This window comes from Glycine soja, chromosome 7 (assembly GCF_004193775.1).
Source record: "Glycine soja cultivar W05 chromosome 7, ASM419377v2, whole genome shotgun sequence".
In the NCBI taxonomy this organism is placed as follows: domain Eukaryota; kingdom Viridiplantae; phylum Streptophyta; class Magnoliopsida; order Fabales; family Fabaceae; genus Glycine; species Glycine soja.
In genome coordinates this window covers 46,371,352-46,399,186 of record NC_041008.1, presented here as the reverse complement: position 1 = coordinate 46,399,186, position 27,835 = coordinate 46,371,352, and the positions used below count along the sequence as shown (strand labels likewise).

Genomic DNA, 27,835 nt, shown 5'->3' with positions numbered 1-27,835 from the left:
AAAAGAATCAGCACATCTTGGCACACCTTAGGAGCACCTTTCTAGTTCAAGTGAGGTACGACTTTAGCACCTTAGTAATACCGGTTATGAAAAAAAATTCTGAAAGCATAACCAGCTATCTATTATTCTGTCATGCTAAAGGAGTCAATAATCAAACATTAAAAGAATAGCGAGTAGTTTTGTTGGTCTTTGATACTCTTAGGCCTTAGCAGCATACAGCTTGGGGTTTTGTTAATAGAATATCTTTTATTGTTACTGTGAATGTTTGCTTGAGTAGATTTATATGGAAGATCAGTGCAATATAATATTTTACTGGTTTCTTTTATAATGTTAATGTCTTTCCTGAGTAAGGCAACTGCTTTTTGGCACCTCTATCTTAAACTTGAGTAAAAATGCATTAGCAAAAAAGATACTGCATGCTAAGATTATTGTTGTCCAATTTAGCTTAATAACCTAATTTCCGGCATTTTATATATCATGATTCTATGATTACATCTCTATGATCATCCAATCATTGTATTCCAATCTAGCATAGCATCTGCAGCTATCAATTTACTATCATCATACAGATACGGTATCAAACATAGCCATATTGCATCAACTTAATACAACTTGCTTCCATCATTTCCTCATCAGCTTTATATTTAAGACAGATGGTAGCCTAAGAGAAATGTCTATATATGCCTAACTAGTAACTGACAGAGACAGAAGGTGCTGATAGCTGAAATAGACTGACATTTGTAAAGCATTTTACATGTTAATGAATAAAACAAACAGGTGTATGAGTTACTCAATATAAGGAACACGGGTACAAGACTGCACTTGAAATACATATAGGCTGAGGTTACCGCACCGACAATAGAACCGAAACTAACCAAAACTGAAGCAACAGATGGTACCCATTCAACCTTCAATTTCATCAGCTGAACAATTTTTCAGAAACTATTTGAAGAGTCTTAAGCAACAACCAAAACATTAATCAAAATTCAAACAAGTGACAACCTGGATAAAACAAGAAAGATAATCAGAAAAGGCAACCACTGTAGCATAACATGACAAATCTCAAAGCCAAATGACAAAATTAATCAAATATCCTCATCTACAACCATCAATTCCTGTTAGAAACATTTAATAAGCAGAATAGCAGTAACTCTAGCTAAGTAGAATACAAGCAAGTACAACGAACAATACCAGAATAGTAGAGCTGCTGTAATTAAATTTTTATACAAGATCAGATATGATATAACCATAAAAAGCAGATTAGGCTGCTAGGGCCTCACTGGAAAAATGTTCATTACCCCAGAAAACTTGAATAGTTGATGTCTTCTAAAGAAGTGGCTAGCTCAAAAAGAAAAAAAGAAAAAAAGAAAAAGGTTCTCTAATGCGCAAAAACAGTGTCATTTCGTCTAGGTGGTCTGTCTGGAATAGTTCCTGGCTTGAATTTTGAAGCTTCATGCCTTGCCAGTTCAGGTGGAACAGGACTGTTACTTTGAATAAGCATCTGCTTGAGGTCATAGAAGACATCAGAGTCCTGAAGAGTCAAGAACGTGGTAGCCACACCCGTCTTTCCTGCACGACCAGTACGCCCAATCCGGTGCGTGTACATTTCAATATTCCCAGGCATATCATAGTTGATGACATGAGCCACATCAGGTATGTCAATCCCACGTCCAGCAACATCAGTAGCAACAAGAACATTATATCTCTTGGTCCTAAATCCTTCAAGACTAATCTCCCTCTGCTCCTGCGACTTCCCTCCATGCAAAGTAGTCACGCGATACCCTTCCTTATCCAAACTCTTGGCAACATGATCCGCATTCCTCTTGGTGTTAACAAACACAATGGCAGTCTTGTCGTTAAGCTCATCAAGCAACCTCTGAAGCTTGTAAAACTTCTCAGCCTCCTTCATCATGATCACATGCTGGCTGATCAAATCAGTTGCCTTTCCAGCAGTGCCAATGGTGACCACAACAGGGTTCCTCAAATATTTCCTAGCAAGCCTCTCCACAGCAGGCGGCATGGTGGCGCTGAACATATAGGTGGTACGGTAAATCTTCTTCTCGTCAAGCTCCTCATCCTCATTCTCCGGTTTGAGATTGCTGGAAGGCATGGCATCGAGGACACCCATCACCTGGGGCTCAAAACCCATGTCAATCATACGATCGGCCTCATCAAGAACAACATAGTTGCACTGGTTGAGAACAGCATAGCGGCGCTCCAAACAATCAATCAAACGTCCGGGAGTGGCGATGACAATCTCACAGCCCTGCCTAATCTTAAACCCTTGCTCCTCAATGGACTGTCCACCAACAATGGAGACGACCTTGATGCCCAAATACTGAGCAAACTTAACGGTCTCATCCTCAATCTGCTGGGCGAGCTCGCGAGTGGGGGCCATGACAACAGCATAGGGACCCTCAGCCTCGTTGTCTTCACTAATGGGAGGAAGGCGGGTGATGTAACTCAGCATAGGAAGCACAAAAGCCGCGGTCTTCCCGGAACCGGTCTCGGCAATGCCAATGACATCACGCTGCTGCAAACCAAGCGGAATGGCAGCCATCTGAATAGGAGAAGGGGTTTTATAGCCAGCCTTCTCAACCGCCTTCAGGAGCTCGCTGGTCAATTTGCTCTCATTCCAGCTCCTCATAGGGCGAGGAATCTTCGAACCCTTGTAGGAGATGTTGTAGTCTTCTCTGAAGATACGCCAATCCCTTTCCGTCATCTCCTCGAGCTTCTTCTCGCTCCAATGCCGGTCGACGCGCATGTCGAAGGTGTCGTATAGATCGGCGGCGGCCTCCTTGCGGCGCTGGGCGTCGGCCTCCTCGGGCTTCTCCTCGATGCCGTCTTTCTTGCGGATTTGATCGCGCATATCCTTCTCGTTCTTGGCGGCGAGCTTCTTCTGCTCGCGGCGGTCCATACCGGCGCGGAAGCCGCGGCCGAAGAGGAGCTGAGCCTCGTGGGGGTTCTGGTAAAGGGAGTTCATGTCGCGCGAGGTGTCCTCGGTGTTCTCCCAGTCGAAGGAGAAACGGAACTTCTCGCTGGGCTTGATGACGCGCTTCTTGGGCTTCTTGGAACCCAGGTACTGCTCCTTGATGGATTCCAGCTCCTTCTCGCGCTCACGCTCCACGAGTTTCTCCAACCGGGCACGTTCACGGGACCGGGTCTCCTCTTCGCGCTCCCTCTCTCTGTTGCGGCGTTCGGCTTCGCGGTCCCGATCGCGTGCCCTCTCGCGCTCGCGTTCTCTGTCCCTGTCCCGGTCTCGGTCACGATCACGGTCCCGGTCTCGGTGGTCTCTGTCCCTTTCTCTGTCTCTGTCGCGGTCGGAGGAGTGGTTGCGGGAGAGGAGCTGTTCCTGGCGGCGCTTCTGGTCGGCGACGTCTTCGTGGCGGCGCTGGAGAGCCAATTGCTCGCGTTGGGCTTTGGTTAAGAACACTGGCTTGGCGGTTGAGACGGGGGCGGCGACGTCGTCGTTTGAGCGTTTCATGATATGATAGATTAGGTAACAAAGAGAGAGAGAGAGATCGCTTGGGTAATTGCAGGAGGGGAGGGGAGACAAGTGAACGCGCAAACACCAAACCACTTCTATTCAACCTCCGCTACTGCCTACTACTGCATCTATTTCTTTCCCTAACACTTTTTATTTATTTCCTTTTCTCTAAATTCAGACATATCTGGGCTGCGCAAGGCCCAATTCACATAAGTGGAGCATATCTATTATCTTTTTAAGATGATTAATTAATACTGTATATCATTTTTATAAGTGTAATACTACTATTGTAACAAATAACAATGGACATTACCTTAAATAAAAATCATTCGATTATTTTATATTTATTACCTTGATATAAATATATATCAAAATTAAAAATTAATATAAAGAATAAATGTATTATTAACTTCCATGCTAATTATACATTTGATTGTAAATTAATTAATATTTGGATTTTTTTAATTATATTCATTTGGCACATTAACGATGTTTTATTAATAATCAATTAATTTATTGAATATATTTAATTTCAAATTTTTACGGTCAAAGTTTATTATAATAAGATGCATTAACTATCACTTTCATAGTTTAATAGTAATTTAATTCAATCAAATATTCTCTTTTTTTTCACTGTACTTATTCTACATGTATTTATTACTGTACTTAGTGTATATTTATTTGAGTTTATTTTTAGAGAGTAATTTTTAGATAATTTTGTTTGGATTTTACTGAATAATTAAACTTATTTAAATTATTCATTGACATTTTTAATTATGTAGAATATTTGAATAATTTGTTATAATAATTAAAATTATTTTTTACAAGAAAATTTTAAATAAATAAAAATTACAAATAAAGGTATTTGCTAAAATATTTTTAATTTTTAATGCATCATAGTATTAGATAATTTCATTCATATAAAAAATTGACATACACCATGCGTATATGATAGATATTGTTAATAATACAATATTAAGGTAAATCTACAATAGTTATACTAATATATTAATGAAAGCAAGATTAATTACTAACATTATTTTTCAGTTAGTATATGATTTTTGGTCGGGTGCATATTTACTCATCTCATCTTGGTGATGGACCTAAATAACCATAACGAACTGGGCATAAAATGCTTAAGTGGGACAAATCCACGGGATTCATTTTTTTCCTGTGAAAGTCTCAAACTCCCTTTGACGTCTATGGAGCGTGGTGAAGTGCAATCACTCATCTGGTCGATCACTTCTCTTCCTTCGCAGATGATTTTTATGTCACAGCTCTCCTGTGCATTTTTCAATACCTTGGCCGCTATGGAATTATGACTTCTAGACCCAGATTTTCTACTCATCCAAATAATAAAACAAAACAGTTAGAAAATGCTGTTACTATGAATTTAGTAGTGTCACATACATGGATCGCGGACAAGGTACCTTAAATTAGATTTGGTAATTCCAATCACCAATTTCCTTATATTAAGATTTCCGACAAGGTCCACGATGGTTTTAGCAACATTGTCACCCTCGATAAGCTTCATCTCCACCTTAACCTGTTCAATTTCAATACATATATATATAGTAAGGTCACTCACTAGCTAACATTGGAATCTATCTTCAATCAATTCATAAAAGCCTATTATATATATCCTAAAGAACCCATCTTAATTATATGTTACGCTTTCCAAGCAAGGATTTCTTTACCTTCGAATCAACGCAGAGGTCAATGAACTTTTGAAGGAGCAATTTTCTCTTGCCTTTCTCCTGTGTCAAATGCATGTTAACATACTCTAGATTTACGTGGCTCCTTGGAATTTTCCCCACTGTTATTAAACACCAAAACATTATAATATTATAATATAATGCACAGAGAAATTAAAGAGTACCTTATCAAAATGTTGCTCACCTATGAATAGACCATCTAATAATTAACATGGCCGAAATAAGAAGTAACACCTACTCTTTCCTTACATTAAGCAACATAAAGTTAGAAAGAAATTTGGTTATGACATACTGCTAGAATTAGAGAGTAACTCTTAGTTAGAATCCATTGTATTAATTATTGCAGACAAATATGTTTTAAGATGTAATTGAATATTAAGTGTGAACACCTCTCCCAGGAATTGAAACATAAGTTACACGATCGAGACAAAACTCCTTAACTAGAAGTCTAGCTAGCTAGAACCAATTAATTCCGTTGGTAAGTAGTAACCCATTTTATACGGGGAAAGGGACTTATTTGACTATGAGCATCTACCATGGAAATAATTAAGCCGGGGAGAAAGACAAAATGAGTAGAAAATTAATCAAGACTTAATAATTACATGGACTTGGAATGAGCTTGACTTGAGGGAAAACGTGTACGATACAAACGGTGGCAGAGGGTGTCACGGCGTGCTTCAATGCCCATGAAAGAGCTTCCATGCTCGAATCTCCATCCTTGCCTACTGCCACATAAACAACATCATCATCGTTGCCGCTACCGCCGTCGTGAATATCAATATCAAGCGAGAACACAGTGCTGATCTCGCAGTCTTCTCTTATTGCATCCAAAGCCAAAGGCTCCTTCTCCTTCAGATTTATCTCAAACAACTCCTCTGTATCAGAATCTCCTATCTCGCTGCTGCAATCTATCACTTGGTTTCTCTTGAACCCAATAAAACCGCCACAACTGATGCACTCATCGTGCTCCATTTCCCATGACCTTGTTGATGGCATGATGTTGTTTGCTTTCTATCTCCAATTTTATTTCAACTAATTCGTTGGGTTGTGATCGATTGATATATAAATAATTTGGACCAAACTAGAAGCCAGAAATAACAAATGAAAGGATAAATAGACTAGATTTGATCAAATATAGTGTACACGTTGGTTATGTCGTAATAGCGTGGCTCCTAAGCGTCTAGCTAGCTAGGTTGACTGGAATGTACAACATTACTCGAATGAAAGTAAAGAGTAGATTTTTATTCGTGCATACTTCACATATATACACTCAATATTATTTGTATTTATACTCAACAAAATAGTTTCACCCCGACTACTCGTCCTCTATAAGGTATTCTTCACTAACACCCACAACACTGACCAACAGCTATTAAGTAATAACACACTCACTTTGAATTATATTACAACTCACTTCTTTAATTCAAAGTTTCTAAATACAAATATTCAACATTTTCGGCTCCTTAATTAAATCTCTCAATTTTCATAAATTTAGTCATAGTATTAGCGCACTATATGAAATTCGGATATGCAAAAGCACAAATTCTAATAACATATCTCCCTTTGTTGACTTGATCTATATACAATAAGTAATAATAGCCTATATGGTACTGCTTCTATTTATCACCACACCTATATGAATCTGAATACCCCACAAGTTCAACATGGGTTTCCACTCTTCAGGGAACAACACACCATAATATGAAGTTCCCTTCAAATATCCAGATCTCAGGATTCGATCCTTCGGTTGCCAGCAGGTGTGAGTGTTTGGGATCTTCCGTAAACTTAATAATTAGACTTGTACCAAATGATCATGTCAAGTTTGTTGTCAATAGAGTCTCTTGCTTCATCTTCCACCAATTTCATATGGGCTTCCACTAGTGTTGGTGTTGCATGTTAAACCTTCTTAAAACTTCATGAATATATCTCTTCTGATTTAATGATAATTTTTTTAGTATGCAATAATTCCATTATGAGAAAGTACAACATCAACATAAAGCACATTCATATAAATTACATTCATAAAAAGTCAACATCAGTTTTAGTCTTCACACAAAATTATCTTATGTTTCATTGAACATTTTGAGAATCCTATATATTATTAAGAAAAAATATATCCTCTCATTCCAAGCCTCGACTTGTTTCAAGCCATATAAGGCTTTCATGAATCTAAACACATTATTTGCTAATTCCTTCACTTCAAATATAGGAGGTTGGGGCACATAAACCTCCTCCTCAAGTGGTGTACTATTAAGAAAGACTTACTTGACATCAAGTTGAAATAGCTACCACACCCCTTAGAACTAGCTAGTGCCACCACCAACCACTATTATAAGTTTAGTTATAAGTTTAGCCACAAGTTCAAAGACCAATGAGTAATTCAAGCTTGTTCTCCATCCAAATGACTTTGCAAATCTTTCTTTATATTTTGCAACTAATAATTAAACCTGTGGTTCACTTTTTTTTTTTACTCCTCTAGTTCATTAAAAAAAAAAGACTCAAATTAATTTGGAATTCGATCTGGATACAAATAAAAAACCTAATAATTTTTTTTTATTTAGAATATATCAAACTTAAATATTATTCAAATAATTTAACTTTAATTTTAACATATTAATCATTTGTGTCTAATCACATGTTGGTTGAATAATTGATTATTTAACCAATTATAATTTTGGGAATTTGATTCTTTCAATTGTTTTTAATTCTTCTTGGTTACTTTTCTCCACACACATCCCTCCCTTTTTTTTATAGCATCCTTAAAATTGTTAGGTTCAACTAATTATCTATATTTATAGTCATCATTTCTCATATATAAATTCTTAATGTTTATAATTATACTTTAATTTCAATTATAAAAGATTATATTAATGAAAATAAGCTTAACCCCTAAACTTTTCATGTCTGTTAGTCTATGATATGAATTTTATATATAATGTTGACTAGGTCGTTTTTAAATTATTGAGAACTTACTACATTAAAGTCGTGCATTCATTCGTATATTGTATACGTATTCACAAGTTAAGCAAGAATCGTGGACGAATATGCCTTTTGTCGTGAGGTATCCAGGGACACACACATCCAATAAAGTCAAATCACATGCTTAGTTTAATATGAAAAATATTTTTTGTTCGATGCGTCCGCTATCATATAAAGAGGGGGAGTAATTATTTGTTCACAATACAATGATAACAGAAATTTCCGTTCATCTTGACGTAACCAAGATAACAACATTGAAGAATGGAGTACACGGAAAAGATCACACGTAAACAATATTGTCAAGGAAAACGCACTGTTCTGTCAGGATTTTTGTTAATTATGCTGTGTGGATGATTAATATTAGGATAAAATATATTTGAATTCTCATTTAAAATCTGAAAAATATTAATTTTATTTTCAATTTTTTTTATTGATTAAATTTTTATAAAAATGAAATATATTTTTATTGATTCTAATTAGTGAGGCTGTTTGATTGTTCATTAATGTAATTAATGGATTTAATTGTTTTTTTTCTCTATCTTCTTAAATACACTCGAAATATATCAGAGGCATGTTGTTTTATTTATCCTCATAATTTCATTAAAAATGTAAGAAAATTGAAAAATTACAATTTTTGAGATATTTAATCACAATAAATTGTTTGATTCAGGTCAAGAGTTTTAACGATTATAAATTATTTAATTTATTTATAATCAAATAACACGTAAAAAATGTTAAATATGATACTTGTTTAACATATTTAATTTATTTATAATAAAAAAATACGTGTAAAATTATTAGACTTATCATGTTACCGTCTAACAAAATTATTATTAAAGACCATTAAAATATATTTTTATTCTTAAAAAGACCAAATTAATATAATAAATTTTATGAAGACGAAATTAAAACTTCAAATTTTACATAAACTCCATAAATTTTACCCTTAATATTAATATTATTTGATTATTAAAAAAATACTATTATGTTATTTTAATCTATACCAATAGATAAAAAGATATTATCTTGTGTAACTAGTCTTAGTCTTAGTCTTCATATTTTTTAGACTTTTTTACCCCTGTATTAAAAACAAAAATCAAATAACCAACCCACTAACCACTTTCTTTTTTTCACTCTGACCCCTTTTATTATTCATTCATGTATTAACATTAATATAAATTAGGCTCTCTCACCCTCCATTCCAATTACTATTAGATTCTGCTTCCATTCTTTTTTTTTTTCTCTCTCTACGCCTTCTTCTTCTTCACTTCCTGCTTACTGTTTGTTACTTCAATTTAGTGATTTGTTATTTCGGGATTCAATTGAGATAAAAACTGCTTGGTTTGAGCAATGGATGTGAAAGTTGCAGAGGTTACAACTTTCAGCGGTGGTTCAAACCAAAAGGATTGGGAGAAGACATGCCAACAAATTTCGTTTGGATGTGTCTCGGGAACCACAGTCTTCGGGTTTTTGTTTCGTCAACGATGATGCACCACAGAACAACCACTTTGGAGGTTTCCTGTTCTTACGACAACATTTCAAGTTCCCATTCTAACCAATGATCCCAATATATATATATATTCCTCAGTTGGTGTTGAATTTTCGTTCTTGCTGCTTTCCACTCCCTTTTGTTGTTGAAGTGTCATTCTGCTTTTTATTATTATTATTATTTATTATTTAATTTTGCTGAAAGGATTGTAAGTTCTGAGCGATCTGTCTTTCAAACAAAATGAAGGATTGGTAATTGCGGTAAGAAGGTATAATGAAGTCCTGAACCATACTTTGTGTAATTTTGTGTTTTTCTTTTCTCACTCCACAATAATTTTCTGTAACCTTTCTCTTTTCATCTATTTTTTTTTCTTCTTCTTTAACTTTCTCTTTTGTATAGTTCTTGAGTATAAATTTGATTTACATGATGTTTATACATTCATTTTGATAACACTTGGAAGGATGAAATTGAACATAACACACATAATAGAAAACATGTGGTTATAATTTGTGCAGCATTACATTATTGTCCTGCATTCAAAGCCTTTTTCTTGATTTTCTTCTGCTTATTCTTATTTTAGAAAAAAAAACTTGTTATTGATTATTATTTAAATTTATGTAAGTCATAAAAAAAAAGAAACACATAGCAGTTTGAGAGAGAACTTGAAGATCTAAAAATGTTAGCTAATCACGCCACATGCATTTACCATGATGGTATCATATAAAGAAGTTTGATATCATGTAAAGACACTCTTAGCGCGAGTATCGCGCTAAGCGCATGACCACTTATTCGCGCTTAACGTGAGATCACGTAAAATTTAAGCAAACTATCTTTAAAAGGGGGAGAAAGAAGGGGAAAAACATTTGTTTATTAATAACTTAGTTCTCACAAAAAGTACAGAGCATCCCACACAGAATCACCCTCGAGCTATTGTAAAGACGATAAGAGGTTAAACTCTCATTGTTGAGAGCTTAACAACCAAGCGCTCTTAATGTAATTATTCTTACTATCTATTTAATATCATGTATATTTCATTGTCTCTCTTTTGCGTTTAATTTCATTGATTGTAATTTGATTACCCATATTCATGGTATGTTTTAGGATTTAGGCATTGAAAAATGATTATCTCTTAAGAACTGAAATAAAGTATCAAAATAATTCATCTCTAGGGATAAAATGATTTTATTTAGCTCGTTATACATCTCTACTTATAATGCAATTTAATTGGATTATCTCTTAAGAAATTAGGAGAGAAATTAGATAAATTAGATTTTTTTCATATGAGGAATGATGGTTAGAGTATATGAGTAGATGTAGGTGATAATTGGAATAATATTGAATAGAGAAAAATCCTTAACATTACATTGAGGATAGTTTTGGTAGACTGAGCCCCAACACCTTCCACTTCACCACTTCGAGTGTTTGTTTTTCTTTCCTTGCACATGTTAGATTATTAGTTTAATTTTGTGTCAATCTACTTTTAATTTTTCATCTCTCAAATCTTTACTAGTTTTAGCACCTACTGAAAAAAAAAAACTCAAAAGATGTTAAATTTATAATATTTAACACAAAAAGAAACAATAAAAGAAAGAAAAGTCAGATAATTACCTTAGATAATTACTTTATAATTTAATTACACAATTTACATATACAATAACAATTATCAAGTGTGTATTTTTGCAGGTTGTAATAATGGATATTTGATATTAGACTTTTGATGTGAATAATCTCTCGTAATATGCATTCAATGATAGAGACCTGTTTCCATTTGACTTGGTTATAAAATTTATTCTCATTATACAATTTTATATATGTGAAGCATATTTGAGAAAAATCCAGTCAGGAGCATATTTAATTTTTCTCATTTATTTCTCTACTTTACATTGAGATTGTAAACATTGATTCAAGTTTTCTGCTAAGTATAGACATTCCTTAATTTATTTGTGTGATGATAACGTGATATATATATCATAAAATCCAAAAATCTATATTCTAAAATTTTAGCAACAACAGAAAAGGAAAGAGAATTAATTGGCATAAACTGCCTGATCTATGTGGAGTGCCCTTTAAGAGAGATAAAGCAAATGGAGAACCATGATAAGTTCGACCATCAAGAAATTAAACCTTGAGTGCCTATCCTACTTCAGTAACATTGTCTGCTTTGCTTCTGGATAGCAACGCAGACTTAAACACATCAATTATCCACAAAATGTTACAATATATAAAAGTGAAAAAGTTCAATCCCCCTATTCTCATAAATAGTGGACCCAACTTCGGAGTTTATAATACAATACTGTAGGATTCAGGACTGCCATTGGCAGCACAACCAAACTCTACATATCCCATGATTAATGTTGGTTTTGCAAACAAAATTTTCATCTCCATGCCACTATTAAAATTTCAAAGTAATGAATTATTCATGATGAGCTACATTACGAAGTCAAAGAACTTGATACCCTTTTGACCTTTGCTGCTATTCAACCACACATGTACACTGTAATCATTTAAACTTGGGTATGAAGCAAATACATGAAACCAAATCATTTTGATGATCTTCTTTTTTCCTGGTTATGAAAGTATCATTAGCAGAGGTGCGAGTGGTAAGCGCTTGTGGAGGGGTTGACATCATCTGCTCATGTACTTCCTTCCTTTCACATACAATTCTCACCTTGCAACTTTGTGGTGCATTCTGCAGTATCTGATCGGCTATGCCATTCTGCAGAGTTTGGTTCCATTGGATTTATAGAATTAATTATTACCTTGGAAGTAGAGCATGATTGTAGGAATTTCTGAAGGAGCTCTCTCCTCTTGCCTCTTTCTTGGTCAATATAACTCTCCACCTGCTCAGCACTCACTTGATTCCTCGGAATCATTCCTATTCCCACTGTCATCACAAAAAAAAAAAAGTGTCAAGACACGGATTCACATCTTTAATTAGATCCATGTGGACAGGTTGGTATGTAAATAAGAAATTATACATTTGAAATCAGCTTGACTTAATAATTTCATTCCAATTCTGAACTTCTTTTTAATTCCCCGTTTTGTTGGTATAAACGAGGCAAATCTAAAAATATACATTTGTTCTTTGATCACTCTACTTGGTTTGGCGACCTTGTTCAGGCTAAAAATTCTAGCTCGAACTGTCATTTGACACTCAAAATAGATGCTTGGTTTTTTATGTGAAGAAAGCAAAATGATGAAGAAAAATTTTATAAAAAGAAAAAAACAGAAAAGCAAGTTAGTTAGCAATCAAACAACAACTTCATCTTGCAACCACAACTTAAACATCATAAGTCATACATATAGGTAGGTTGGTCCAGCCTAGCTATGACACTGGGGTTGACCAAGTTGCATGCACCCATTGAGAAATTGAGACGACGGAGAAAGCAAGAAATTAAGAGTGATGTTATATAATGAATGGACGTACATGGATTTGGAATGTGGTTGATCTGAGGGAAAACATGAATGAGATAAATGATGGCAGACTCTGATTGAGTAACCTAGTTGTTGAGTGTCCATGAGAGAGCGTCCTGTTTGTAAAATTTGACAAAAAAAATTATATTATAAATTTGAATTCTCATGTTAAATAAGAGTATTTTAGAAGTTATTATTAAATAGGACCTAAGAGTAACAGAGAATAATGACAATTATTTTCTACACATAACTATCATAAATGTCCCTGACTCAATCCAATATTATGTTTTCAACTTGACTAATTCTTGGAAAGGATTTTCATACTGTTACCCCCAAAATAGGGTCATCCTTATTTGATTCTCTCAATAGATTAAATCAAATTAAAAGAATAATAAAACCCTTCATGACTTTACTCTTTAATCTTCACTAATATTTTGAACTTTCAAATAAGTTAATGTCCCATTAATTCACCCAATAAGATAATCTCAATTTAAAGATGTGGATTATTCCACATCTTATCTAACATATGATACTCATTTATGTTATGATTGGTTGAATCAGATTTTTTTTAATACTTGTTTTTATCATACTATTAATACAAAGTATTTATAGATTTTATTAATAATTAATTTTCATCAAAAAATTTAGTTGATCACCTTTAATAACTTTTTCCTTTTAATTATGTTTTTTCATCCATAAACTTTAAATCTGAGACTTTACTAAAGACATTAAATTTAGGAGTATTACTCAAAATAACTAATTGGTTTTAGCTTTTGTTATACTTTTGCTTATTAATTTTTCATCTCGAACAAAATCTTCTCAATTTTGGCTTCGGGCTCTTCCAGTTTCTCTTCCGGTTCATGTAGCCTCTGTCTAGCACATCATGGTCTTACTCTTCACTGATCAAAGAAATTTCCTTCTTTTGGTCTGGTGGATCGAACTGCAAAATGACAGAACACCAATTGATAAAAGTAATAAAATATAATACTGAAAACTAAAATAACACACCTAACCACTTTAAAAAGTCATATAAATTTGTAATTTAATCTTAATCATTAATGTAAAAATGTAATTATTTTTTAGACTCAAATATACTTTGTGTTTTATCTTTTTGTTTGATCTCTTATCTCTCAAAAATAAATTAATTTAATCATTTATGTTTTAAAGTGAGTCTATATGATCATTTTGAAGCCATGATCATTTTCAAACTTAAGACAGAATTTTGAATTTTTTTTTAACTAATTTGAGACTTAAAATTTGTCTCATTATATTTACTTATATGAAAATTATGAAACATCAACTTATGTCCAAACCAACAAGCGTTGTAAATATAATAAAAATCCCATAAAAAATAAGTTTGATGGACAATAAAAAAAAATTAATATTAGATTTTTCAATTAATAGTCATGTAATTTTACTCTTGTTTATGCCTCTTTTATTTTGACTTTTGAATGTCAAATAAGCTCTATACGGAAGATTAGATTTACGTCTCGAATCAATTAAAAAAATCAAAATTATGTCTGCAAATAAAATAAAAAATCATTATTTCAGAATTATCATTTTATACTTTTTATAAGATAAGAGATTAAATTGAATATAATTGAAAAAATATATTAAAAGTGTATTTAGCCTATTTTTTGTTTCAGTTGAAGAAACATTTTTACAAAAATTAGGTACGAAATATTTTATATTTTTTAAGAATTTGATTGAATATTTGAAAAATAAAATAATGCTCATGTTCCAAGCACGTTATAAAGGACATCTTTTTTATTCAATTTGTTGCATTGGTTGGTTGAATGAGAAAAAGTTATGAAAAGTCAAAATGTAACACGAGAATGCATGGTTGCATATATTTATATGCCTCATTGTTGATTCAGAATTCCCAGCACGCACGCCAATGACGTCGTCGTTGTATCACTGGTTCCAAATTCCAATTACAAAATGACGCTGATGATAACTAATTTGCTCCGTATAAGAATGTTCGTACTCGATGGTTGGATACGTATGCCAACAAATCTTACTTGAAATTAATTATCCAAGTGAAAGTGCATGCATCGTTTCCTCTCATCACAAAAACCTTGAACTGCATGCGTCTAGAATGGTATTTACAATGCATATTAATTTGAGGTCAATTCAAAGAATGATGCGGAGGATTTCATCATGTAAGATGTGAATGAATACAAAGTTTTCTGATTTCCCACTTAATTGACTTCGTTTTTCTTTGACTCAGTCATGCCGGCACTTCTGTTACAACGAGTCAAGACCAGACCCAGGTTTTGACATCAACAAGTTGTTTGTCTTCTTTTGTTAATATTTTTAAAATCATAATATAAAATCAACTGATTCCAGTATTAAAGTTAAGTTTTTTATTTTTATTTTTACAATGGACTCGTGCCGAAACATGCAAGTATTAAAATTTTCAGTTTGAAAAGTTTGGCAATGACACCGAGAGTTCTCGTACATGACATTTGGTCTTTAGCCTGCTAATAAGCTTAGGAAAGTAGTGCAAAAAGTCACCACGAAATGTCATATATCTTATACACCACTCCTTAACGTGTCGTAGAGCCATAGAGTACCCAAATTTTCATTAATTTATCAACAGACACGCAGTGATCGTAATCTGCGTGGGGCAAGAGAAGACACCCATGGTTAACGCTAAATCAGATCAATGATGTACCAAAAATGTTACATCAACCTCACTTATCACCCATCCAATAAATATCTAGACAGAAAAATATATAAATTTAATGAAATTTATAATGTGATAGAAAGAAAAATAAAAAAATAAAAAATATTAATAAAATATTTAAAATAATAAAAAAATTGTATATCATTACTCCTGATGTAAACTTATGAGAAGAGAAGGACATATGTTAAAAAGGTTTAAAGGACACCCCAATACACACGCCCACATACACTAATCCTAAAGGAATTCAAGATAATAAGTGTGCACACAAATTAATAAGTGCGTGATTAGATCAACGTTTACAAATTAATAGTGTTTGCGTGTGTATTTATGGGTAATAAGTGAGTAGGGATGGGAATAATTGACTAGGGGTGAGAATAGGGTAAGCCGGTCTATAGGGATTTGGGACTTACGATCTGGCGTATATAAAACCTGACTTGAACTGACATATTTAATTAAAATGGTAGGGTCACACTTTTTTGAAAGTCTATTAAATTAAATTGATAAGTCTAGGCTTATTAAAAAATTTTATAAACCTGATAGACTGGCCTATAATATTATTTTTTAGATACAATTAATTTTTTTTTAAATTATCAGACTTTTATTACACATTAGTGCTCCATAACTTATATTCCTATAATTAAGGACTTTAATTACAAGTCAGTCATGTACACTTTTATATTTCTCATTATTATTTTGATTGAATTTCCTTTTTTTTAACTTTCCTATTATGTTCCTATCCCATAGAATATTTATTGTGAATAAGACTTAAAAAAAGGATCATGCCCCTCAAAGAAGCTAGGCTTAGGCCTTTCAAAGTCTGGTCTAGTCTATTTCCACCCCTGTAAGTGAGTGATTGGATTAATGTTTACAAATTAATTTTAAATAAAAAATTGTAGTAAAATTTATTTTGATTTAAAATAATTTTTAAATAAAATGATTTATGTTTACATATTTCTATTTTTAAAATAAATTTGTTATAAAATTTAGTGTAAATCTTTCAACCCAACATAAAATTTAATTTTTATAATTTTTGGTTGAATTGAGATTTTGAGACAAAATTCATTTTAGTTAGCAATAACTCAGCAAAAAAAAAAACTAAATATAAGCACCTTTAAAACAAACAAGTTTGACTCCAATCAAAATCAATTTGCATTATTCCCCATAAAACTAAACACGCTCATTAATAAATAATTCAAATATAGAACCGCTGTCGGAATTGATCGTTTCGTGTGAGCACTGAGGTTTTACACGTATAAAATTTTTATGTGTATGGTTTTTTTTTATTTCCATAAAAATAAAATTTATCAAGTATATATATAAAGAATTCATTCTCTTTCGCGACCAAAAAAGAGAGTTTTCCGTAAAAATAAAGGCAGTGTTAGATGGTGTAGAGCTATCTTATAACGTGTTTTTAGTTGGCCTTTTCTTTTTAAGTGCATCCGTACTATAACCTTTTTTTATTGTGTTGTTAATTTGACAATAGTGCATGATTCTAACTAGTCACTGAATTGGTTGGTGGGGATTGATCATACAATCACTTGTTCTTTACTAGCCAAGTAGCCAACGCATGCTATTGTTGGAGGTCGAGCAAGCATCCAGTTTGCAACAACATATTAGAAGACGACTCGTAGCTACGAAAAGGCCTTTAACTTGTTATATCTTTTATTCGCTGAAAGTAACCTTTCATGTTTTTTATTATTTTTCCTTAAACTAAAAGGGAAAACATTTTTTTGACTACTTTTTAAAAAAAATCTTTAAATAAATTTAAATATAACTGTAAAAATAATACTTGTATAGAGTTGAATTATATAAAAATTAAAATTAAAAAATATTAATTTAGAGTATAAATAGTTAATATTTTGAAAGCTATTATATAAAGTAAAAAAAATTAATGTTATAGCTTTTAAAAATATATATCCAAGTATAAAAAATATAATAAAATATTATTCTTAAAATGTTGGTTCTATTTTATTATATTTTATAATTCTATAATAATAGATACTTAATCATCTTGTTAATATTTATTATTAGACTAAGATGTTAGATATTTACTTGAAGATCTAATTCTTATTAAAAAAAATGTCAAGATATACATTTATTTAAAAAATAATAATTTTTTACTTTTTTCTATAAAATTAATTTGCATATTCTTGTAGGACCTACCAACATGATTTGAGATTTTAAAATTAGATTTATTATTGGAATAAAAAATCTTAAAAGTGATATAATATTGTAAAAAATTTTAAAAAATATATTAAGATATCAAAATTTGATCTTTCTATTGTAGTTGCCGTCATTAAAGTCTTGTTCCATGTTCTCACACACACAAAACACTCAGAAACACATGAAATCTAAAATTTGACGGCTGAAAACAGATCGAGGCAGTGGGTCCCTGAAAATCAACGGTGCAATGACTTGTCAACAATTGTAATTGTAACTAACTAATAAATAATCTAAGAATAAATTCTCCAAACACTAAACAATAAATAGTCACTTTTATCTTTTAAACATGTAATTTGTTAACAAATGGATTCTTAATTATGAAAATAGAAAATTTAATTTTTAGTTCTAAAAAATATAAGAAGTGTGATAAATATAGTCGGTCGTTAACTTTTGTTCGTTGTGATTAATAAAATAGTCTACATGACACAAAAGGATAAATTTATCATTCAAATGATTGTCAATGTGATCATGCTAATTAAATTGGACAAAAATATCAATAAGATATCATTTTTGGACGTAAATATCAATAATTTTTGTTAAACGGAAATGTCAATATATTTCTTATTCGAGGGAAATGTCACTCATTGTTTTGACTTAGATATGAGTAAGTTCTATTGGACAAAAAATGTTAATAAATTATTATTATTGGATGAAAATGTCAATAATTTTTTATTAGACTTAAATATTAATATATTTCTATTGGACTAATTTGATAGAATTGAATTTCGTTTTATTTAAAGATAAAATATAATTTTAAGATCAATTTTTGTTATTTTTTATCGTTAAAAGCTTAGCATTATAATAATCACTTAAAAAAAATATTAACAAACATAATTTAAAACAAACATAATAATAATGATAATATTAATTATCAATCATAATTTGTCTATCACAATAAATATTATCCAAAATAAGCATTATACCCGTTTATCAAAATAAAACATTATAACAATGTGTCAATCATTATAAATTTTTTCAAATTACCCTAAGAGATAAATATATTTCATATTTCACTTTTTCGAATCTTGATTATTTTATTAACGGTAACGGACGGAAATTTTTAGAAACGTATTTTTCAGCGAATTACGCATTTAAGAATAAAAGTTATTATTTAGTCATCGATATTCGAAAGAGTGGAAAGACGAAAAGTCAAAAAAAATATTATATGACAAATATGTTATTCGGAAACGTAGACTATATTTATTAACGGTAATGAACAAAAATTAATGGTCAAATATATTTGTCACATTTTTTTGCACTTTGGAAAATAAATTTTGTATTTTCATGTTTGAGGAACAAGATTTTCAGTTAATTACACGTTAAAAAACAAAAGTAATTATTTATTCCAAAATAAATTATTATTTTTTACCTCTTGAGAATAAATTTATATTTTTATATTTGAGGAATGAGATTTTCAGCTAATTACACGTTAAAAAACAAAAATAACTATTTATTCCAAAATAAATTATTATTTTTTACAGTTTGAAAAGTGTTTTGGTATAGCAACTTTCACTTTCTCATCAGATTCTGAACTGTGAAGCTTCCATTTTTGTTTTTCTATTTTCAATCTATTCCTATCTGATAATAATATAAAGAAAAAAGAAAAAAACATTGGAGGTTAATAACTGAATTTTAATATAATTAGGAGAAAAAGAAATTAAAAAAAGAGGGTGGAATTTGTAGGTGAAGAACTTGGAGATAGGCCCGCCTTTGTTGAATCTTCATTTATGGTGTTTCCTTCTTTCTGGTACTTGTTGTTGTTCTTATTATATATTTAAACCTCTTCCTCCTCTTCTTCCTTTTGCTTCAAGGTGTGGTGTTTTGTGTTTCACATTTAAAGCAACACTGAAAAGAAAGGAAAGTGAAGTTGAGAGTTTGTTTAGGAAGAACAAGAAATGGGGGTTGGTTCCCAGGATGCCATCAAGCAGTTCCAGGCATTCATTGACCAAGGTCTTTCTCTCTCTCTCCCCTTTTCTGTTTTTGTCTTCTCTCTCTCTCTCTCTCACTTTTTAATTTTTGTTGCTTGTTTTGAATCTGCAACAATGGTAGTTGAGGAGCCTTTGCGAACAACGTTTCAGGTTAGCATTTTACATTTTCATTCGATCTTGCTCTTTGACTCAACTCTTACTTTTTCTCTCTCCTTCATTTCGCTACGTTGATCTGTGTCAATTCCCATCTATTATGTATGGTATGGGTTGGGTTCTGGGCTGCCCAATCAGAAACCTTCAATGGATTTTTTATACTTCTCCTAAATCTTCTTTCACTGATTGTTTTTTATAGACTCCCAACTTCTACTGTTGCGGGATATTTGACACGTAATATCTCCCAAATGAGATCTGATTTCAATTCTCTTTATCATATTCTTTCAACTATATAATCTAACTTGTGTTTCACGCTTTCACCTATTTTGTAAAGTATATATTAGTACTTCTCAACACAATACTAACAACTTCTTCCTGTTTTGGGAGTGCTACAAATTTAATAACTGAAGATATTACCCAACTAGTATATCTTATGAGGTTTGATGAAAACTAGGAATTTTTAGAAATCAATTAACGAGTACTTAACTAGAAAACTAATTAGGGTCTTGTTAACGGTATCCTTAAGCATTGATTAAGGAACTAAAAGGAGAAAAAGTATTTTATTGGGATGTGTAAAATTATACTACCCATAAGATCATGGGTTAGCATTTGCCAACTAATAACTCTTCCTGCCCTAAATTTTAAATACTTTATTAATGTGTATACAAATTACTTTTTGGCATTTTGATTCTACAAAACTAATAGCTTCTCCTTTTCCCTCCTTTGGAACTTCGTAACTTTAATTGCCAGAATGTTCATCAAGGGTTTGTCACCGAAACTTTAATGCGGTTTCTAAAAGCAAGGGACTGGGATCCTTGCAAGGCACATAAAATGGTAAGATATATGTGGTTGAAGTGTCCTTTTGTTGAATATCTTGCTTGCAAAAAGTTCTCCACTGTATGCAACATAGTGTACTTGACGTCTGTATTATGTTTCAGTTGGTTGACTGTTTAAATTGGAGGGTGCAAAATGAGATTGACAATATATTATCTGTAAGTTTTTTATTATGCTGATCCTTTGCACAATTTCTTTATCAATTTAAGTCTGTTTCTTGTCTATAATTGAGAGACTTGCTCCATTATATTCGTATCATTTGTTGTTTTGAAAATAATGACAACATAATGTATCTTACAATTGCATTAGCAGTAAATTTTGAAGTTGGTGATTTATAACATCAAGTATGTCTGTTTGGTGATTCATTTTTCAGAAACCAATTGTTCCTGCTGATTTATACAGAGCGGTGCGTGATTCACAACTCATAGGATTATCAGGTTACTCAAGAGAGGTGCTCATTCTCAAACATAATTTTTTCCTCATTCCATTTCATCATAGTTGTGCTTTAAGTGAAAGTATTTATTCATCAGAAAATGCAACTTAGGCTTTATAACCATGTGCATTTTTAATGATATTGATTAATATGATAGGACTTGGATTTTTTTTTCTTCATTTTTCTTAAATTTTTATTCTTCTTGTTCTGCCTTCCTTCCAGGGTCTGCCTGTCTTTGCAATTGGTGTTGGGCTTAGCACATTTGACAAAGCATCTGTAAGTTTAATTATTGGAAAAAATGTAAAGGGATGTTGCCTCTGTGAAGCACTGTCTGTTTTTCTTAAGCTATGTGTTCTGATATCGTTCTGGCATTTTTTTTGTGTGTTTTTATGATTGCAGGTTCATTATTATGTGCAGTCACACATTCAAATTAATGAATATCGTGAGCGTATAATCTTGGTGAGTATTAGTCTTTAGAGTCTTCTTCATTAACCATTTGAGCTTTGCTGGCCTTCTGTTTTGACCCATATATGTATGTAGCCTTCTGCATCAAAGAAGCAGGGGCGACCTATTACCACTTGTATAAAGGTTTTAGACATGACTGGTCTGAAGTTATCAGCCCTGAATCAGATTAAGGTACTTTTTAGTTCATACTGCTATTTGATCCGGCAGCATTGCCATACCCATGATTAATTGTGAATTGAATGTATTGATAATCTGTTCTTAAAAGTTAAATTTGAACGGTAAACAATATGGATGCATAGGGTTGATATAGTGAACATGTGTGAGATCATTTGGAAATTATCATTAACATATCATGATCAGTAGTAAACTGTAGCATATCTATTTCACCAAAAAAAAGTGTAGCATGTCTTAAAGAAGTACAAACATACACAAGATTGAAAATTGTACTCCAATTTGTCGTTTGGGTCAACATTTACTGTGATTGCTACACGAAACCAAACTTAAAGCAGAAAATGTTCAATTCTTCTGCATCTGTTTTATGTATATTCTATATCATTAATTTTCTCATGCTCATGCAGTTGCTAACTATTATATCATCCATTGATGATCTGAACTACCCTGAGAAGACAAATACTTATTACATTGTAAATGCTCCATACATATTTTCTGCTTGTTGGAAGGTGAGAAATTTCTACCATAAAAAATATTACCTTATGACTTCGCTTCCTGTATGATATTTTTCATTTAATATAGCACTTTCAGTTGAGTTCCTATTGAGACATCAGCATCATGTTTAAACACTCAGCATTAGCAGGTTGTGAAGCCACTTTTACAAGAGAGGACAAGAAGAAAAATACAGGTGTTACCAGGTTGTGGACGAGATGAGCTATTGACTGTAAGTTTTTTGTTTTGTTTTGTCCTCATGTCCATGAACAAGACTCCTCAAGTGCATACCCCAACAATTGAAATTATGCCATGATGAAGAAAAAATTGCTAAATTTTATGTTCTCAGTTGTGGGTAACATATACTCCAGGAGCACCTACTAATTTAATAATAGGAGAGAACATCACAAAATTAGAGGATACCTTTTCCTTTTAAAGGTAACAATAAAGAATGCAATACAAAACCACAAACAGAAAAAGTGCATTAGGAAAACGAAACTGAGTGGTTGCTTTCCAGACAAGAGACCCATTTACAAAAGCCATTAGCAGAACAGTATAGAGATGTGATTTGGGGAATTTTTTGCCTCAGATAAGAGCATGTGGTGCCATAAACTTATCTTTAAAATTCTGTCATTTCTTTCAACCACATGCTTGCACTTTACATTGCAATAAAGCCCCTTACCCTCCTTACACAGTTGCACTTCACGGTGCCTTTGAAACTAGTTGGAAAATGTTTCAAACTTCCTAGACACGGCTATCAATTACTAGAAACACCAACAGCAGTTAAAAATTGTAGAAATAAAATTATTGCATATTCCAGAATTGGAGTACATAACAGAAAATTAGGGGAGAGTGCTGTATTAGTCTGTGGATCTGTAATGTAAGTTGGCTGTATATAATTCAATCTCTAATAAATAATATTTTATAGGATGAATTTTTCACAAAATCTACTCTTGGATTTAATGTTTGTATTATTTTCATCTTATCTATGCATTTGATTAAAATTGTTGTACCTATCAAAATATCATATTTAGAAAATGTTTTTAGAAGAAAATACCAGTCACTTCATAACATACTTATTCTTGTTTAAGTTTCCTAAAATTTTATAAGCATTTTTTGCATAATATTAGTTGTACTTCAATTGATGGATTTAATCAAAATCATTTTCTTTAATGAGTAACCACTTTTTATTTTCTATCCTTTTAGTATGCTCATGATAGTTCTTTTGAAAAATTGAAGGCCAACTCTATGGTACCTATTATCTATTTTTACTTTGTATTAATGACTTTAACAAATTAAATTCGGTGTCAGATCATGGATTACTCGTCTCTACCACATTTCTGTCGAAGAGAAGGCTCTGGATCATCCAGACATTCTGAGAGTGGTAGTGAAAATTGCTATTCCTTGGATCATCCCTTCCATCAAGAGCTCTACAATCACATCAAGCAGCAAGCCAGACTCCGTGAAGCTGTTGAACCCATCAAGCAGGGATCATTTCATGTAGATTTTCCAGTACCTCCAGATGATGAAGTTGAGATTGCCAAGACTATAGAGTCAGAGTTACATAAGTTTGAGAACGGAAATGGTGTCTGATACTTTCTTTTAGGATCTACTGTGGAGACCTCAAAATCAGAGATCTTTTGCTAGTACAACCAATGTAGAAGGACTCCACATCAGAATTACTTTTATCAGGATTCGGAAGAATTAGTTAGCGTTGTTTATGTATGTTAAAAGAGAAATTAAGGGTTAGTCAATTTAATGCAAATCCCAGCTTTACATCGTATCACAATGCTAGAGATCAATGTTAAATATAATATTTTATCCTTGTGTTTCCTGTCTCCTGATCTTTTGCATGTTTGGTCTTGATATTTCTTTACCAGTTCAAATATAAGATTATAATTTATGTTAAAGCATTGTTGAATGGCATAAGAGAAATATTGCATGCTTTATGTCCTGTACTCGAAAACCTTGTTCAGCTTTGCGTGATTGTGCATAAAGAACAGCTACTTAGTTTTTCCTTGGAATATACAAGAGCCAGAGAGTTGTTAATTAAGGGCCCTAGGAACAAGAAAAAAAGCAGGTTGTTGGCAATGAGAAATTGCATTTGCACATTCCATTTGTTTTTGAAAGACGGAAATATCAACACAGTTTCCAAGCATACTGGAAGAGTTGATGGCCCATCTTCCAAGATAAAGGCAGAAAGGCAACACAATAACCAAGTTACTTCCTTTCCCATCTACATCTTCAAGATTTGACTTCTATTCTAGATGGTCAACGAGATTGGTGCTGCAGAATGCTCCAATTTCTGAGAAGCAGCATCTGGTATCAGCTTTTCTTGTTATTGACGCCACCTCCTAAGTTCACTTTCAATTGCCACTTTTGCAGAATCTGCCATCTCTGCACTCCACAAAGCCGTCTCCTCTGCAGCCTTTGTTTCCTCAATTGCCTTCAGATTAGTTTCCACCTTTCTGTCCACTTCATTCTTTCTTGCATAGATTTCCTGCAGCTCTGCCATCACAATTGCTTCTTTCTTTTCAACCAAATCCTCACACTCCTTGGCCTTTGCTCTCAGTGCCTCAAACTCTTCATTTGACATCTTGATCTTGCCATTGAATTTTGAGTACGGGACTCTACCCACTTCAGACAAAATCTTGATCTCCTTAACGGCTCTTTGTTCTGCTGCTTTTGCCTCTTCAGCCTCCACCAGAACGAGCTCAAGCTTTTCCTCTGCTTCTTTAGCCACAGCCCTTGATTTTTCAGCTTCTTGCTTCAGCTCTTGAGCTTTTCTCCTCATCTCTTCTGCTTCTTTTCTTGCACCTTCAGTTTCCAATTGTAACTTCCAAATCTTCACACTCTGCACATAGAAGATATTTGCTTCTAAGTCATCGACAGTGCCTGGCTTAGGCCTTGCATCTCTCATGCTCCCTTGCAGTTTACTAGTGAGGTTAGCAGCAAGAGCTTCTGCTGCATGTTCCTTCTCCTTCACTTCATCTTGCTCCTTCTTAACTTGCTTCAATTCTGTCCTAAGAGAAAACACCAGTTTCTTAAGGGAGTTCTTTTCTTCAGCAACCTCCTCAAGTGTCTTTGTGGCTTCTTTAAGCTCTGAAGTTAGAAGCCTCACAGAATCCATCTTAGAAGCATGCAGCTTCTTAATTTTCTCTTGAAGAGCCTCAATCTCAGCACTTGTTTGAGCAAGTTTGACGTCTAGACTTTGCATGAGTTCAGAGTCGTATTCATTCTTTAAGGACTCCAAGTTTCTCTGTGCTTCTTGCTTGGCCGTTTTGTAATAACCAACAAGTTGGGCTTCATTTTCTTCTTGGGATTGTTCAGAGGCAAGTTTCAATTGTTCAATTGATGCTTTCATGGTTGCAATTTCATTTGAGAGTTCACCAATCCTTTCTGAGTTTAATTTTGCTGAATACTGAGCCTCTCCTGCTGCTTGGAGTGCTGCCAGCTTTGCCTCCAAAACTGCATCAAAATCCTGCCTTATTTTGGTGAGTTGTTGCTTGGAGGAATCTAGTTCAGTTATAGTTGTGGTGTACGCTTTTCTTGCATGATCTAGTTCTTTTCTCCAAACTTCATATCCCACGGTTTTTAGGGATAGTGTCTTTTCAAATCGCTTGCTCTGGTTCCTCACCAATTCAGCTGCTTTCATTGCAGATTGCTTGCATTCTCTCACGTTAGCCAGCTTGCTTGTCAAATTCTGAAGGATCTCCTTGGCATTCTCAAGCTCAGAAAGTGCTTTGGTTTTGATGGCCTCAGCATTATTTACCTGTTTCTTTATCTTGTTTAATTCCTTTTGGGCCAAGATAAGCTGCGTCTCCTTTTCATATACATTCTGCAAATTATGAAGGAAAAACATGAAAATCATTTTTAACGACAAACATGCAAAAATGTCTCAGCTGAATTTTATTAACTTCATCGTAAATTAAAATCTCGGTTATGTATCATGTGGAAATTGACCAGGAACCATAGATATGTGGTGGTATCGGACCGTGCTATAATTTATCCTGTCTCCTAATCCTAGGATATATTTTTTTAGAAAAAAAATGGAAATGTAATATTTAATGCATACCTCTGATGATCTTCTCTTGACAGAAAATCTGTCTCTAGTGATGGCTACTTCCCCAAATAAACTAACAGCAGCTTTGACTGATTGGAATGGCGCCCTTGTGTCTATCTCTCCAACCTCTCCCCTTGGAGAATTCAACTTTTTGAGGCCATTCATTTTCTTTGCTCTAAATTGGAAAAATGGTCTGCAAAATTAATTGCAAAGAGATCGAATTCTATGAATTAAGCTGCTGCAAGACAACTCTTGATATTGGTAAATGAAACTGCAAAATATTTAAACTTTCTAATGTTGCCAGCTCTGATATTAATGATTGTATTGTACGACATTATAAAGCATAATTTTTTCCTTCTTCAAAAGTTGAATAGCACATGTCATTGGCACCAATGAAGGGTACATGTTAAACTCAATGAAAATGATGGTAATATTTTAAGTTACAATAACGGAGAGCAATGTTCTTACGTGAAAGAAACAAAGATGAAGCCTGAAGAATCTGTCTTTCACTTGATCAGGTCGAATCAATTTCCAAAGCAAAGGTGTTGGAACTCAAAAGAACCCTGATGAAAGCATAGGTTCCTTGAGTCCAACTTTTGACATTAGAAAGTTCAGGGCCCTTTGAAAAGAACATCCCAGATTTTGGTTGGTTAAATGTGCTGGGATGTAGAATTAGTTATTCTATTTTAGCTCAAGGGACAGAGAGGTTTGTGCTGGGGCTGACAGTACATACCAACCAAACAGGGTGGTCAAATACAAAAAGACCTTTTATTGTGCGTAATTGTGTAAGCATTGGGGTATATGCGGAAAAGAAGGGTCTGTTACGTGCAACTCAATCCATGATGTTTAGATGTTGGCTAATTGCTGTCTCATTATCTAACATTATGAGGATGATAATACAATATGATCGTTAGGACTATGATCTATGGTAAATCTTGTAGATCTTATCTGTGTTGTTAAGGACAGCACAAACATAGCTAATATGGTTTATTCTCCAAACTCCAATTGTTACTAATAACTAATCCTTATAAAAATACAATAAAAAAATATTTATAAAAGGCTAAAACATAATTTCACTCGGAGCTCATTTTTTTTTTTGTTTTAATTTGGTCTCCCAAGTTTAAAAAATTTCACTTTTATTCTTTAAAGTTTCTTGTTAGACCAAAATGATTCTTTAGTCAATTTTTTGTATTAATGATGTTCATTTTGATAAACACAAATGCCTATCTAATTTGACATCTCTTAAGGTTTGTCACGTGTTATCAAGTTAAGTAAATTAGTTTTATAAACTAATAGAAGA

At 32.9% G+C, this 27,835-nt stretch overlaps 4 protein-coding genes and 1 pseudogene across 6 annotated transcripts; 1 reads left to right on the top strand and 4 right to left on the bottom strand.

Annotated features, from left to right (window-relative positions):
- Positions 1–500: 500 nt before the first annotated feature.
- On the bottom strand, positions 501–6,439 carry LOC114420249 (U-box domain-containing protein 54-like). 2 transcript variants are annotated; one of them, XM_028386156.1, is made up of 5 exons: positions 5,805–6,439; positions 5,185–5,303; positions 4,918–5,033; positions 4,523–4,827; positions 501–1,002 (listed from the first exon to the last, which is right to left on the bottom strand). In XM_028386156.1, the coding sequence occupies exons 1-4, from the start codon at positions 6,196–6,198 to the stop codon at positions 4,569–4,571; spliced, it is 888 nt and encodes a 295-aa protein (XP_028241957.1). In that variant the 5' UTR covers positions 6,199–6,439; the 3' UTR covers positions 501–1,002; positions 4,523–4,568. The 2 variants fall into 2 exon arrangements, with proteins under 2 accessions (XP_028241957.1, XP_028241956.1); XM_028386155.1 differs by lacking the exon at positions 501–1,002 and having other exon boundaries at positions 4,398–4,827.
- LOC114420248 (DEAD-box ATP-dependent RNA helicase 21-like) lies at positions 1,049–3,639 on the bottom strand. The gene has a single exon (XM_028386154.1). The coding sequence runs from the start codon at positions 3,482–3,484 to the stop codon at positions 1,379–1,381; it is 2,106 nt and encodes a 701-aa protein (XP_028241955.1). The 5' UTR covers positions 3,485–3,639; the 3' UTR covers positions 1,049–1,378.
- Positions 6,440–11,896: 5,457 nt separating the features above from the next.
- Positions 11,897–15,173, bottom strand: LOC114420756 (annotated as a pseudogene).
- Positions 15,174–19,669: 4,496 nt separating this feature from the next.
- LOC114420247 (phosphatidylinositol/phosphatidylcholine transfer protein SFH2) lies at positions 19,670–24,382 on the top strand. 2 transcript variants are annotated; one of them, XM_028386153.1, is made up of 12 exons: positions 19,670–19,743; positions 19,837–19,946; positions 20,046–20,074; positions 20,828–20,911; positions 21,016–21,069; positions 21,285–21,362; positions 21,567–21,620; positions 21,744–21,803; positions 21,885–21,980; positions 22,388–22,489; positions 22,624–22,704; positions 23,784–24,382. In XM_028386153.1, the coding sequence occupies exons 2-12, from the start codon at positions 19,892–19,894 to the stop codon at positions 24,063–24,065; spliced, it is 975 nt and encodes a 324-aa protein (XP_028241954.1). In that variant the 5' UTR covers positions 19,670–19,743; positions 19,837–19,891; the 3' UTR covers positions 24,066–24,382. The 2 variants fall into 2 exon arrangements, with proteins under 2 accessions (XP_028241954.1, XP_028241953.1); XM_028386152.1 differs by having other exon boundaries at positions 19,725–19,946.
- A 27-nt stretch (positions 24,383–24,409) lies between these two features.
- LOC114420246 (WEB family protein At1g12150-like) lies at positions 24,410–27,332 on the bottom strand. The gene is made up of 3 exons (XM_028386151.1): positions 27,004–27,332; positions 26,548–26,728; positions 24,410–26,310 (listed from the first exon to the last, which is right to left on the bottom strand). The coding sequence occupies exons 2-3, from the start codon at positions 26,698–26,700 to the stop codon at positions 24,811–24,813; spliced, it is 1,653 nt and encodes a 550-aa protein (XP_028241952.1). The 5' UTR covers positions 26,701–26,728; positions 27,004–27,332; the 3' UTR covers positions 24,410–24,810.
- Positions 27,333–27,835: the final 503 nt, after the last annotated feature.